The sequence below is a fragment of the Manacus vitellinus genome, unplaced genomic scaffold, assembly GCF_001715985.3.
Source record: "Manacus vitellinus isolate BGI_N305 unplaced genomic scaffold, ASM171598v3 scaffold_1_pilon, whole genome shotgun sequence".
Taxonomy (NCBI): domain Eukaryota; kingdom Metazoa; phylum Chordata; class Aves; order Passeriformes; family Pipridae; genus Manacus; species Manacus vitellinus.
In genome coordinates this window covers 28,325,238-28,339,216 of record NW_021939396.1, presented here as the reverse complement: position 1 = coordinate 28,339,216, position 13,979 = coordinate 28,325,238, and the positions used below count along the sequence as shown (strand labels likewise).

Genomic DNA, 13,979 nt, shown 5'->3' with positions numbered 1-13,979 from the left:
CCCAAGGACAAGGGCTGAACAATGTGCAACACACACACACCCCCCACAGAAAGAGCATCTGGCAGTGGTAAACCACAACAGAGTAGTAGGACTTTACACAGGAAAGCTAATATCAGATAAGGTTCCAAACATAGGATTGTTTGAATTTCACAATGCAGTCTGAATTCAAATACATGAAAATTAATTATACAGGATGCATTTGTAAGTGCTCCAAGAAAAAAAATACAACACAGTGGAAACAGTAAGAGGAAGTATTTAAATTTGATTTATCATATTAATTAAGGGGGCAGTAGAAAACTTTAAAACAATGTATAAATTGTAAGCTAGAAGAAAACATTTCAACATTCACATCCCCCTCAAAATGACTCTGTCTGGGAAGAAGTTTACAAATCAATCATCATATTGAAATACCAAAACCTGTTTCAAGGGAAACTAAGGTACAATAAAGTGCAAATTCAGTGGTCTACCACTGAAGGGCAAAGGTAAGAATATGGCAGCAACATATAAACTCTGGATGACAAGGACTACTATCATTTCATCCCAGAATACTTTCCATTATCCTTCAATGCAAGGGAAACTAATACAAAAATCAGTCTTAAAAAAAACAAAAAACCCACACACAGAGGTAGGCAAGTGACATCGTTTGTAGGATATATATGGACAAACACATTGAGCAACTTTGGACATTTCAACAGGAGATGAGGAAGTCCACCTATGGTTTCAACTAATTTAATGAATGCTACTGAAATCAGACACTACAAATGAACTGCCTTTTCCTACATGTACATTATCTGGAAAAAGTCTGAGCTACTAAAGAGGATCAAGAGAACTGAGTTTGGTTTGAAGGACATTTTCCTAAGTTATCTACAAAGAAGGCATTAGTAATGGCCATTGAGCAACACTGAGATTTCTTTGCTAAGCAATTAATACAATTCAAAGTAAATTCCTTCATCTCTTGGCAGTTACACCCGTGAAATGGCATTCACCTCATTCATGTTCTCTTCATACAATGGCACACTGGGTAGGCTCTGTACACTTAAAAAACTTCACGAGCAGCAACTATTTATCTCCACATCATGAAGATGAGTACACTAATATCCTGTGGATGTCCCGTTTTCATCACCTAATAATGGTCCATTCTAGTTAATACCAACCCTCTCCTTTATTTCCCTGACAGGAAAAAATACAGAAACAAAATTCTCCCATGTGCAAACTTGCCTGTGAAATAGTCTCTGCACACAACACACAAGTGCTATCTTTACACACTGACAGATGTGCTCATTTCTTATTAGAACACAGATTTAAGTAAAATACAGATGTTAAAGTACAAAGAAATCCTCTGCCATTCTTCACTGTGGAAAATTTTCCAAGAAGCTATTGGGAATTGGTTTGAATTCTACCACAGGCCTACAAGTCTGCAGTGTTCTCTATTCTGCTTCCTGGAGAGGAACTTCTCAAGAGCACAAACAGCTAATTTACATATACAAGAATCCTCAAGAGACACCATTAGTTACTGCCATCAAGGACTATTTTGTGGACAGCCTAGAAATAGAGTGAGACAAAATGCAGTATTTTCTCCAGTTTTCTGCATAACCTAAAGGAGATCTCATTAAACAGTAATTTATCTCAAGCATTTAATGACATTTTGAGTGCTTTCCTCTATGATTTCTAAATCTCCTTAACTGGATTCTCCACAGCAGCATTACAGACAAACAGTAAGACTGTATAATAAAGGGGTAACATACTTTATTAAACACCCTACTTCTCTGGTTCTCAAGGAGTGTTGACCGCGCAGTTCTGATAGATAATGCACAGATAATAGGTCAAGTTGCAAAAACTAGAGAATATTACAAAATTCAGAAGCACAAATGGCACATTCTTTTCAAGTACCTGAAGTATAAAGGTTTTTTTCACCTCCTCCTTCTTAGATGCCTAACTCATTTGATTTTCCAATTTCTGGATTTCGAAGTTTTTCACAAATATTTGGACACCTTTCTGCACGCATAGTTCAATAAAGAGCAACAGCTCTTTCAATAATGGAACTCCAAGATGATACACATTAACCAGAGAGTGGGAAAAGTCAAAGATTTAAACCCCAGTAAGATCCAAGCAAAAGAAGTAACTCCACTAGAGGAATGTAACATACTATTTCTGGAGCAAAGCCTATGACTGTACAAGCAGGGAGGTCCTTTCCCACCCACTGAGCAAAATATCTGAAAACCCAGGCTTCGTGCCTTCTGTTTGCTTGCAAAGGCAAGTAGCATGCATGCTGGAATGTGAGATGTACGGATGAGACACGGAGAAGAAATGGGAGATTGGTAATCTGATTGCTACAATTAAGGGGTGAGTGACATAAACATCAAGCAGCATACAAAGAACACAAAAATTTTGTTTTCCTCAGCATTGTTTTCCATAGTTAGAAAGATTTTTCTGCCCAAAGAAACAGTTTAGTTACATGAAACAACAAAATGGAAAAAACGATTTGCAGTAACAGGTTAGTAGGATATCACAATAGCTAAAGGCCCCAACAACTTGAATACCAGAAAGAGGACTGGAAAAGGCCCTGAACAACCTGAACCAAGTTTGTCCTGCAAGGGGTCTGAACAGATCAACTCCTGAGACAACACGTACTATTTCACTTAGGAAAGACAACTTGGAGCCTGCTACAAAGAATATTAAACCAAACCCCAATATATTAAGCTACCCACTGAACAAGTATAAATTGATAAGGCACTTATTTCAACAAGCAACCTCATAAATTTTGCTATGTTCTTCCAGTCCAGCAGACCTTAACTTTCCATACCTTTTAACTACTGAAGTGTGCACTGTTGTTTAAATATGAACCTAAATCCCACAGATTTTTTAAGTGTCGCAGGCATTACCAGGGTAGCGGCTCATAATGATTCATGCAGTTTATTCTTCCTCTCTCGGGTACTTCTACTACTTTTTACTCAAATGAATGCAACAAGTCAAAACTCCATTGTGCAGAATATCACCTTAAAGACACCAGGACCAACTCTGACAATATACCGCAAAATGTGACATCCATCACTTAATGGCCTGTCACCCAGAAGCAGCACAACGGGCATAGCCAACTCAAGAACTCTCCTGAATTTATCAAAGAACAATCATCAAGTTTTGTTTTCGCCAATAAGGTCTCCTTGCACACTTAAGTTCTCCCAAGAAACAATGCTGAAGACTCAGGAGGAGCACTGCGAGGACTGACATATGACTACAGCAACTGAAATTTCAACATACAAGCATGCAAGCAATTACAGCTTCAAGTGCTTTCTCGAGGTGCTGCCTTCTTTTTATATATTAAACTATTTGGTCTAATGCTGATAACTCTTTATTGAGAAGTTCCACGTATTTTATTCTGGTCTCAGAATATAATCACTCAAATTTCAGCCCTCACGCCTTTAACTCATCGCCGAGATGGACAGCTCCCAGTCTCCCCTCAACCAAATAAGTTCAAGTACCTTATCTACCTTTAACTTTGAACATGTTCATAACATTGTGCCTAGCAGTAATCAGGGATTTTATTGCCTCAATAAACATTAATAACTACAGTATTATACAACCTACTCCTTCAAAGAAGGCTTGTGCCTACCATTATTTTTTCACAAGCTACAGGCCTGCAGGCCAGGGGCTCACTTACTTCCTTATTATCAACAGATGTGTAAACAATAAAGAGGAACAAAATACTTGTACTTGCAATATACTGCATATGACTTGCTTATATTTTGTAGTACTTGGAGGAACAGGTTGCCCAGAGAACCTGTGGATGCCCCATCCCTGGAAGCGTTCAAGGCCAGGTTGGATGAGGCTCTGAGCAACCTGATCTAGTGGAAGGTGTCTCTGCTCACAGCAGGGGGGTTGGATCTAGCTGATCTTTAAGGTCACTTCCAACCAGGCCATTCTATGATTATATGAAATCAGAAATCTAAGATGAAATATGAATCAGGAGCATCACTTGGACTTTACTATGAACAGTAATGCAGAGACGGGAACCGTCTCTTCTCCATCTCTATTCTACTATTTGACAAACATTTGTAAAAAGTACCAAATTACTTGTTAAGCTCTTATTTGCCAACAGCAATTCATTTCATATGGTATTACAGGAGGACAGTTTGCAAACTGCTAGCTAATACACACCATTCACATATGGAGAACACAAACCACAGACATCAGCATGATGCTCCAGTGACTCAAAGATGTCTAAGGCTATTTTAGAATTTTTTGAAAGCTGATGTTTAATTCTGCACTGTGTACCAAGGCAAAATTTAAAATGGTGTTATTTAAAAACTTCTAATGTTCACGGATAGAACAGACAGGTGAAACTATGAACATAGTAGAAAACAGGAAAACTGTATTAGACAGAGCTGTATAAGAATAAACTAGGACATAGGATTTCACTAAATACAACAGCCATAAAATTCACCAACTAAGGCTCATAAGCAACAGAACATCATCCCACTTACAGCACAGTTATAGCCAAAGACTTGGTTTGGCTAAAACTAGGGTTATAACTTTTAAAGTCCACTGTCTGGTATTTATTCCCCCCCAGAATATAGCTCTTTTTCCTCCCCGCTTAGTAGCCTGAGGTTTTGTCCCATAAAAAAAAAATATATATATCAAACAACTGAAGTTTATGCTGTTTCCCCACAGATTCAATTTACAACCCAAAGTGGACAACCACAGACACAAGGAAGATCTCTTCAGTTTCCTTTAAACAAGAGACTTTTCCATTTTATTTCATACAAACAGATTAAACTGAAGAACTAATTTAAACTTCTTGTTAACAAAAGGTTTTGAAAATTAAATACTGAACAAAGCTGAAAAAAAGCAAGACTGGTGTTATTTAATAAAACTACTGAAGGGAAATAGTCCAAACAGAAAAGCATAAAATGAGGATTCGTGATTCAAAGAAGTAATTTAGGGAAAAATCTAATATTAATGACTGCAAATTCACAAAGAAGAGCTCTGAAAGCAACCAAGGAAAAACTGGAAGCCTCCCTGCTAGTAAGCAAGAATATACTTATAAAAAGCTTCCTATGAATCACTTTCTATGGAAAGATTGTTACAAGGCCAAATTTCTATAAAGACAGCACTTGCACACTAGGTTACATTACGATGACCTGAATTCTATAAGGGAATTATTTTAGTTATAACGATTCTAATCTAATATGAATTATTTAACATCTACAGGCCAGTAGAAGAAATATCAGTATAACTATAAGTTCCAGCAGACACCATCTTCCTCCATTTCTGTCCACTTTGAGTATGACTTGAAGTGCACCCTCAACGGCAACAAACTCCAAATTATATAGTTAGGGAATAAATATAAGTAGTGTCTGTACCCATCTTTTTGAAGGTAAGTTTTGAAGAAAGCAGTCAAGAGGAGAAGAAAACAGAATCACTTTTCAATACATGGTACTACAAAACTTGTGTTCAAGAATGCAGTGTGCACTACAAGTTTTTCCTCCAAATCTTTAAAATTTGGACAGGAAAAAACCTCAGATTTTATGAATGGAAAAAACAAGGGGAAAAGCTCTTTTTTGCCTAGAAGAGGATGAGGGAAATTGAATGCTATATTTTCGTTCTTATCTTTACTAAATTTTTATTTACTTTCAAAAACTTTGTGTACTCCAGAGCTACTTCCCATCACTATCTTAAAACTACAAGCTTCCCTAAAGAACCACTAGAAAGCAATGCAAACTTCTGCTGTTTCAACCAAAAGAGGAACATCCATACATTCTCTTCAGCACAGTGAAGAAATGTGGTTTCATTTTAGAAAGCAAACCAAATAAAACTCTTCAGCCAAAAAGGATGGAAGTAAAAACCTGAAATTAGGCATTTAAGTATCTTTTTCTGAGAAGCGGTAACTAAGTGTTTTGATAAAGCACCATTTTAACTTCACTCTAGAGATTAGGATTTTTGGTGACTAATTTACTGTCCAAGCATAACAGTACTTTGTAAAGACCTCTTCATGAACACCCCTTCTTTTTTAATACTTTAGGATTAGGCTTTAAGGAGCACAGGTACAGAAGCTAAGGTATCTCCCCTCTTGCTGCCAACTTGAAGGTAAAATCTGGTAGTGACTGCTGCAAACAATGGGCTAGAAGTCTCAGTGTGCCAGCACATCTGGGAGTATACTGAACTCGAGTCTCTGGAGAAGAACACCCTCTCCCCTGTGGAAAATCTGAGAGAGCGTGATCTATTCTGTAAGCCTTCTTTGCAGCTTGGACAAAACAATCTGACAATATTTGCAACCTTAGTTGTAAACTGGCAGACATAAAGCTGCTCTTGCCAATACATTTGAAATCAGTTGAGCTATAAGCCCTGGAATATGAAGAATATCCTACTTTATTTATGAATTTAGTCCAAAGTAAACTATCATAAAACTAAAAAAAAAGCCTCCAGGAAATCCCATTTAGATAGTTACATTAAATGGATATCCAAGCTGCCCTCAAAAGACAGAAAACACCAAAAGTAACACTGGAATAGAAACTTTGATGTTGCTTTCTTACACACACGTATTACAACTGACACTTTTTTCACAGAACAGTTTGGGTTGGAACGGACCTTAAAGGTCATGCAGCTCTAACTCCTCCCACCATGGACAGGGACACCTTCCACTAGACCAGCTTGCTCAGAGACCTATCCAATCTGGCCTTGAACACTTCCAGGGATGGGGTATCCATAGCTTCCTGTTCAGTGCCTCACCACCATAACCATTCCTCCTTTTGTCCAACCTAGATCTACCCTCTTTCAGTTTAAAACCATTGCCCCTTGTCCCATCACTATGGGCTCTAGTAATAAAGATTGAGAGAGACTTTTTACAAGCCCTCTAAATGTTGAAAGAACACAACAAGGTCTTCCTGGAGCCTTCTCTTCTCCAGGCTCATCTTCATAGGAGAGGTGTTCCAGCCCTCTGATCATATTTGGGGCCTTCCCTGGACACGCTCTGCCTTCCAGCTACTGAGGCCCCCATAACTGGATGGAGTACTCCAGGCAGATCTCATGACAGCAGAGGGTACTTCTCTATTTTTAAGTCCACAAATTTATCTGAAAGACAAGCTTTCTGGGGTAAATCTCTGGCTGAAGATTTGGCTTGGCTACAGACACAATTTTTAAGCCAACCTCACATACTGAAATTACACTTTTTAAAAAATAGTTTAAAATTATATTTTGATTGCAGATTAGGAAAGGATTACACTTCTATTTTAAAAACAATGAAAGATTCATCACACATTTTGACATGAATTTGTGTTCATTAACATCCTTCCATCAAGTGCCATATTTTGATGGTCACTGCAATGCTGACTGATGAATATAGCATATTCCAAACCTTAATTTATTTTTGCATACAAAATAACTTATAATTAAAAGTATCTCAGCTGTGCAGAAAACACAAAATATGCCTGAATGTATATATTTGTATATACAATGTCCTCATAATAACAAACAATGTAATATTGTGAACTAAGCATATTTTTAAAAGAAATGCAAATAACAATTAACCAAATACATGTAGAACTTAACCAGTAAAACACCATGGTGAAAACAATCTTTGTTTCTCATGATTAAAATTTTCAAGTAGAATCATGCAGATCTCAAAATAGAAAAAAGATCACAGGAATAGGATTTGTACAGTGCATAATATTGAACAGGGGAAGACCAGAACAGCTGTATCAAGAAAATTAATTGTCTGCTGCTTCTAGACCCTTTTTTGAAACTTCTTCATCAATCAACTGCCCATTTAAAACACCAAAAAGCAGAAATTCATATTGCTAACACACTATAACGCTACCCAAACCACCAAGGCTTCCCCAACAAATCTTATAAATGTACAATCTGCTGCACTGGTTGACTCAATACCAACTTCTGTTTGTAGTTAAAGGAAAGTTTTCCACTTAACTTCACACTTTGAATGGATACACTGTGCAGAAACTGCAAAACAAGACTTTCATAAAGAATTTCAAATGCAGCTTTGAAAATATGCTGTTGACTAGAGAGGTGGATCATTTACGACAATGAGCTATGACTTTATTTCACAACATAAGATAGCACGTAATTTGGTCACAATAAAGCTGCTTATTTTCCTTTAAACAACTTCTATATATAATTTAAAATATGAAGTATTTATCTATATATATCTTTCAAGGATTATTTTTATAGCAAAAAAAATAGAACATTAGCCTCTACACCAGGGAAGGTGGGTGAATCACTGCATGCATTATGTCAAAATGAAAATCAAGTCAAATGAGCACACAGAGTCCTAAAAAACAGCCCATGGTGTTTTGAGCCCAGCATCTGCCTGTGCAGCTTGACTGCTTAGGCAGAACTCTGCATCGTTTCTCTGAACAATTACATGTGTGTCCTTGCATTTTAGGTTGCCATGCTGGAATGGGACACTGGTAATCCCACACAACAGCACTGTCATATCTTCAGCCTGACATTTTCTCCATTTATCACTTCAGGCCCTTTTTTCCAGGTTCCTGGAGGACAGGATGCTGTTACAATAGCCATAATATGAGAATAACTGGGATCTCCCACAGCAACGGTGGATGTAAATATCCTGTTGATAACAATAACCACTCACGGACCTCCAGCAATGCCAAAGCAATCAGTCACCAACCCAGAGCTATCTGAAGGAGCAAATTCCAGAAGACAATTCCTCCAGAGCTGTGATCTTCCTCATGTCAACCAAGGACAGAGCTGTGCAAGGTGCCCAGGGCCTTCCCACGTGAATTTGTGTTCCTGTGATAGGCAGCGGTGACAATTTTACTGTACTATAATTAAATCCTCCAAAGCATCATTCTCTGCTGCTGTCCAACAACATCAGAAGTCCTGTCTACTCCATTTCACAGTGTTGCTCCAACACTATGTGAGTTTTACAAAATCCTGTCATGCCAGCACTCCTGTCATACGCAAAGCAGGTGTTCCGACAGAGCCAGCTGTGCCTCCAGCTGGAAGAAACCCAAGTCAGAAGAGACAAGTTTTGGTGCCTCAGCCAGAGCATTCACATGGGTAGAACTGCTCCTTCACAGAGGTCAAAAGAAGGACAACCAGGTTCATTCCTACTTTAATGCAAACCAGCATTTCAAGCAGATCCAGCTGAGCCGATGCTGCGACACAGCCCTTATTTAGCACAAACCCAAAGGCTCCGGGCCGTGTTCTCAGCGCGGCAGGAGCAGACATAATCCACGTCTCTCAAACGCAGAATCGCAATCTGGCAAAGCAAGCCAAGAGCAACTTCCAGGTAAAGGCAACCCATTCCAGCTCCCACAAATCCCACAACTGGCAAGTCCCGCTCAGTTAGTCAGCACTTTTCAGCACTTGAATGCTGGCCAGATGGTAATCTACCCCTAAAAGAGTAACCTCTGTGCTTGGCACATAGGTCTTATAGAGTGCTGTTACATTTGTAACCAAACCAAAAATGTTTTTAAGCTATTTATTAGCACTAGCAAAGCATCCACACAAAGATTACAGGTGTCCTAAGAAATATTACACCATGAAAATTGCAAATGATAATTGCACTACCTATAAATCAGGTTTTTTGCTGTCAAAGGACCACAACTTCAGGATAAACATCTTCTAAATGTTAACTTAGGTGGGAAGACAGATTGAGAGAAAACTTTTCCACCAATAATTACATTAAAATAATTCTGATTTATTTTAGTATTTTATTTCAAAACACCCAGTGTTAGACATTATTTTAAACTGAGGTTGCCCAGAGACTGCTCAAGCATGACAATTACATATTCTTTTTAAGGATCTCCACGTAGCTTTCAGAAATGTAATAACGTTCCTTTAAAATTCTCACTTTCATGTTTTAGTTTTTAATCTCTCCCCTAAAACATAAAGTCAACTCTTTATATGACCTATTAAAATATTTTTTTTGTTTTCTTTCTTTATGAATATTTACATTTTATTTTTTAAATAGTGATAAGAAATTTAAATATACAGACACCTTCCTCAAATTTATGAATCCTTTCAGCAATGGACCTCTGGCTAAGAAAATTTTAAAATATATAAACGTCTGAAAGAATAATTTCTAATATTTCTCTTCTAGAAATTAGTTATTATGTACTGACACCAACCCAGTCCCCTCCATCTGAACTTCAGACAAAATCAGTTACGTTTCTTCTTAATAAATGGTTTCCCTTCAAACACGGTATTCAAGGAACTAAATAGGAAATTTCTTAAACGTGCTGCTTTTCCTGCGACATCTGAAAACAAGGGGTGCCCTCTGCTGTGCCGGGAGTGGAAGTTCACCCAAACCTCGGCGCAGCATCTCTGCCCGGCTGGGACCAGCGGCCTGGCCAAGCCAGAGGCTGCACATCTCTGCTTCTGCACACGGACAACTTTCTGTCCGTGTCACCGCGCCCTGACACGCACCTGATGGTTTGCACCCTCTTAGTGTCACGTAAAAAGTCCCAACAGAGCAGCTTTACCCCCCTGTTGGCACATACAGCTGACTAGCAGCAAAGCTAACACAGTGCTAACTCATTTCTACCTAAAAAGACACTTGACAGACTTCACCACACACATTTTAAACATTTTTAGGCTATTTAGTGCACAAAAACGTGCATTTATTCTTAATTAGTTACTTCATTCTTACATTTTCTTTGAACTTTGGCAACTGAGAGAAGAACGCAGCTGAAGATCCATTTCTCTACCTGTAGCAACAAAAAGCATCACATCCTTCCTAAAAGGCAAGGTTTCCTATTTTGCTAGGCAGATAGTTTTAATCTGTAAATAAAGGTAACACCTAAAGCATTTCCTTCTGTCCTTCTAAAAGAACCTTAAACTTTTGTTGTTGCTGTTGTTGTTCAGTTTATAATGCAAAACTTACGTATCATAAAAATGCAGAAGGAAAAAGCAGTAAGAATTGAGCTGTCTGCTGTAGAAGAAGTTAAATATCATGTGGGTCTATCAAAATATTTTGCTTACCAAGTTGCCACCTTTTTAACAATTTTAATCAGCATTTACATGCCTGCTCTGTAAATTTCACTATTTGCAAAACAGTAACAACAGAACAGTAAACTGAACGTAAAAACTAAAACACAAAGACGGACCCCTAAAAAGTTACCAACACAGCAAGACACCACTAGGCAACTCTGAAGCAAGGTCAGCAGTACACATCAGTGCTGTGCCCAAAAAACTTAAAAGTTTTAGGAAAAATATCATCATGCTTTTTGAATCATCTGAAGACATGCCCATTTATCAAGTTTACTTATACCTGCCTAAAATAAGCCATTGTTCCACAAACGAAAGAAAAACAGCTGGCAGAGGAAATCTGTACAGAGACATTATCAAGCTTCTCCCCAAAAGAACAAGAAACATTAAGGACCCAAACAGCACCTCTGGCTCTTACTGGGTGAAGCACAGCAAAAGACAGGCAGCGCTTTGGGCCTGTTGATTTGCCAGCTGAGATAAGGAATGTGTGGCTCAGGTAAGGGATAAGCAAGACCACACTCCTCGTGCTTGAAAGAGCAGATCCTGCTGATGCAGGAAGGGGATGCAGCTAGAGCCACTGCACCCTCCTCTGAGGGGAGCCCCACTAGCACCAGGGTTGCTCCCAGCTGTGGGAAAGTTTATTTACCAAATAACACACTTCATAGCAATCAAAAATCAGTTAAAAGTGGTGAAAATGTAATTTCAAGGAAACCACACAAAATGAACAGATTACTCTGCAAGTCAGATCCCTTTCATTTTCCTCATTTCAATATGCCACTTTCCTCTGCTACTTCATTCTCACCAAAATCCACTCCCTCTTGTGCACACTCTTCAAAGAGCAAACAGTGAATAATCATCAATGACACCCAGGCTCACAGAGAACTAAATGGGCTAAGAACAGCATGAAAGTAGAGTCATGATTATCTTCATCTCCTTGTTCTGCTTTGAACATCACTGGGACACTGCAAAGCAAGTTACTTTTCTTCCTCTGGTTCAAGTGAAAAAGTACTTCAGCAAAGTGAAATTCAGAGCTGTAGTCCAGATATTCATTTTTCATGCCTAGTTTGATTTCTAGTATTGCATTATTTTATATTTGTACATGTAATTCCACTTGGAAATGATGCTGTGAATACTATGTAACATTTGAGTTCGTTAAGAAGCTTCAAAGGCTTGATGACTTTGTAGACAGAAAAAGAAAAAATGTTTCCAGCTTCTTACTTGAACAGAAAAACAAAAAAGGGGGGAAAATCAACTTCCCAAATCCCTACGGTAGGGATTCCAAATTCCTAAGGTAGCATTCAGTATCTCCTACAGCTGGATCAAGTGATCCCCTTCCTAAATTCTTCTGTGGACAATCCCCTGGACACCACCTGAGCCAGCATCCTGGGTTAGCAAACTTTTGATCTTCGCACAGCCAGCTTTGATAGTGTGGATTTTCAATGGAAAACAGAATATTACAGATTGTGCAGTAATCTGGGATATCAGGTCATGGATTCAGTGACAGGCATTTCCAGTTCTACACGCCCACTACCACACCAGTCCTGCAATAATAATTCACAGCATCGATCTCCATATCCTACTGGGCACACTCCAAGTAATCCCACTGGTGTGGGCAAACAGAACTGAAAAAAGTTACAAAAAGACAACTTCCACCTGAAGAATAATCAGAGGTCAGGCCTTTTCAGCCTGGAAGAGATTTTTTGTGATACATCAGTACACACACAGCTTTTTCGTGTTTCCCTGTGTGTCTGCTAACAGGCACAGTCACAATGTGTAGGGAAAATCAGCATGACAAAACTCCCTGCACTGCTAGAGAAAGTGATAGTTATTCACAAATCTTTAAATTCATTTTACCACTCACTCTCTCCCAAGTTCCAACCACTCACATTCTCATATTCACAGACCCACAACAAGCATTTGGAGAAATACCACTTGGATACAACACCGAGGATGAAGGTTGCCAGCTATCAAGGCCTCACTGCACCTCCAAGATTGATCCTGTTTGGCAATGGTGAACTAAGTTTTGGACAAATGTTTTACACCCTTCAGGACTCAACAGTTGTTTAGAGGGTAGTTCTTTGCTCCAGTGTTTTACTTTAGTGCAGACTCAATAAATAGCAGACCTACAGCTCACTATCTCTCCATGACTGTTTTCATGGTGGAGGAACAGGAAAACAAATGGCACATAAGATATGGGACACAGGCATGTTGCCCTCCTTCTGTAGTTCAGGAGCAGGGTCTGCTCTTGATGAATCATTCATGCTCCTGCTTATCAGTGTAGGCCTTGCCAAGCCCATCATCTTCAGTTTTACTCCTGACAACAGCTTCCTGGAGAACTGTGGTTTTCCACATTATTACACAGCATCCTTTCAACCCCTGTCCTCTTGTTTCTTTTGCTGCTTTCACACATATACAGTTCTACAGGTGTTTCACTCGTGAGTCTTTATATTTCCACTACAAGTCTCTGGAGCACAGGCCTAACAGGTCTTTGATCTGACCCACTACAATCAATTAAAGATTTTCCACACCCTCCCTGCCAGCCTGCAAAAGCCATAATACAGCCTTGCCCACGGAGCTGTTACCTTGCATTCTACACAACCAAAATTACTTGCTCACTTTCTACATTAGATCTTTGTAGGAGCATGTTAAAAAGAAATATGAGCTGTCCATGTTTCTCTTCAGGCTATTTACTACCCAGGGTGAAGCAGTGAAAAGAGAATCACAGAATTGTTAGGGCTGGAAAGGACTTCTGGAGATCATCTAGTCCAAAGCCCCAACAAGGCAGGGGCACCTAGAGCGGATTATAGGGAAACCTGTCCAGGTGGGGTTTGAATGTCTCCAGAGACGGAGGCTCCATGACCTCCCTAGGCAGCCTGTTCCAGTGCTCTGACACCCTCAATGTAAAGTTCTTCCTCATTTGAGGTGAAACATTTTGTGGTTCAGTTTACGGCCACTGCTCCTCGTCCTACCTCTGGGCACCACTGAGCAGAGTCTGGCCCCATCCTCGCGGCAGT

At 39.1% G+C, this 13,979-nt stretch overlaps 1 protein-coding gene across 1 annotated transcript in view; it reads right to left on the bottom strand.

The window, feature by feature from the left end:
- Positions 1–13,973, bottom strand: part of MRPS28 (mitochondrial ribosomal protein S28) — a 74,688-nt gene extending 60,715 nt beyond the window's left edge. The window contains exon 1 of the mRNA XM_029959302.1: positions 13,935–13,973. Coding sequence (XP_029815162.1) covers positions 13,935–13,967 — 33 coding nt within the window. The 5' untranslated portion in view covers positions 13,968–13,973. The remainder of the gene's footprint in view (positions 1–13,934) is intronic.
- Between the last annotated feature and the right edge of the window lie 6 nt (positions 13,974–13,979).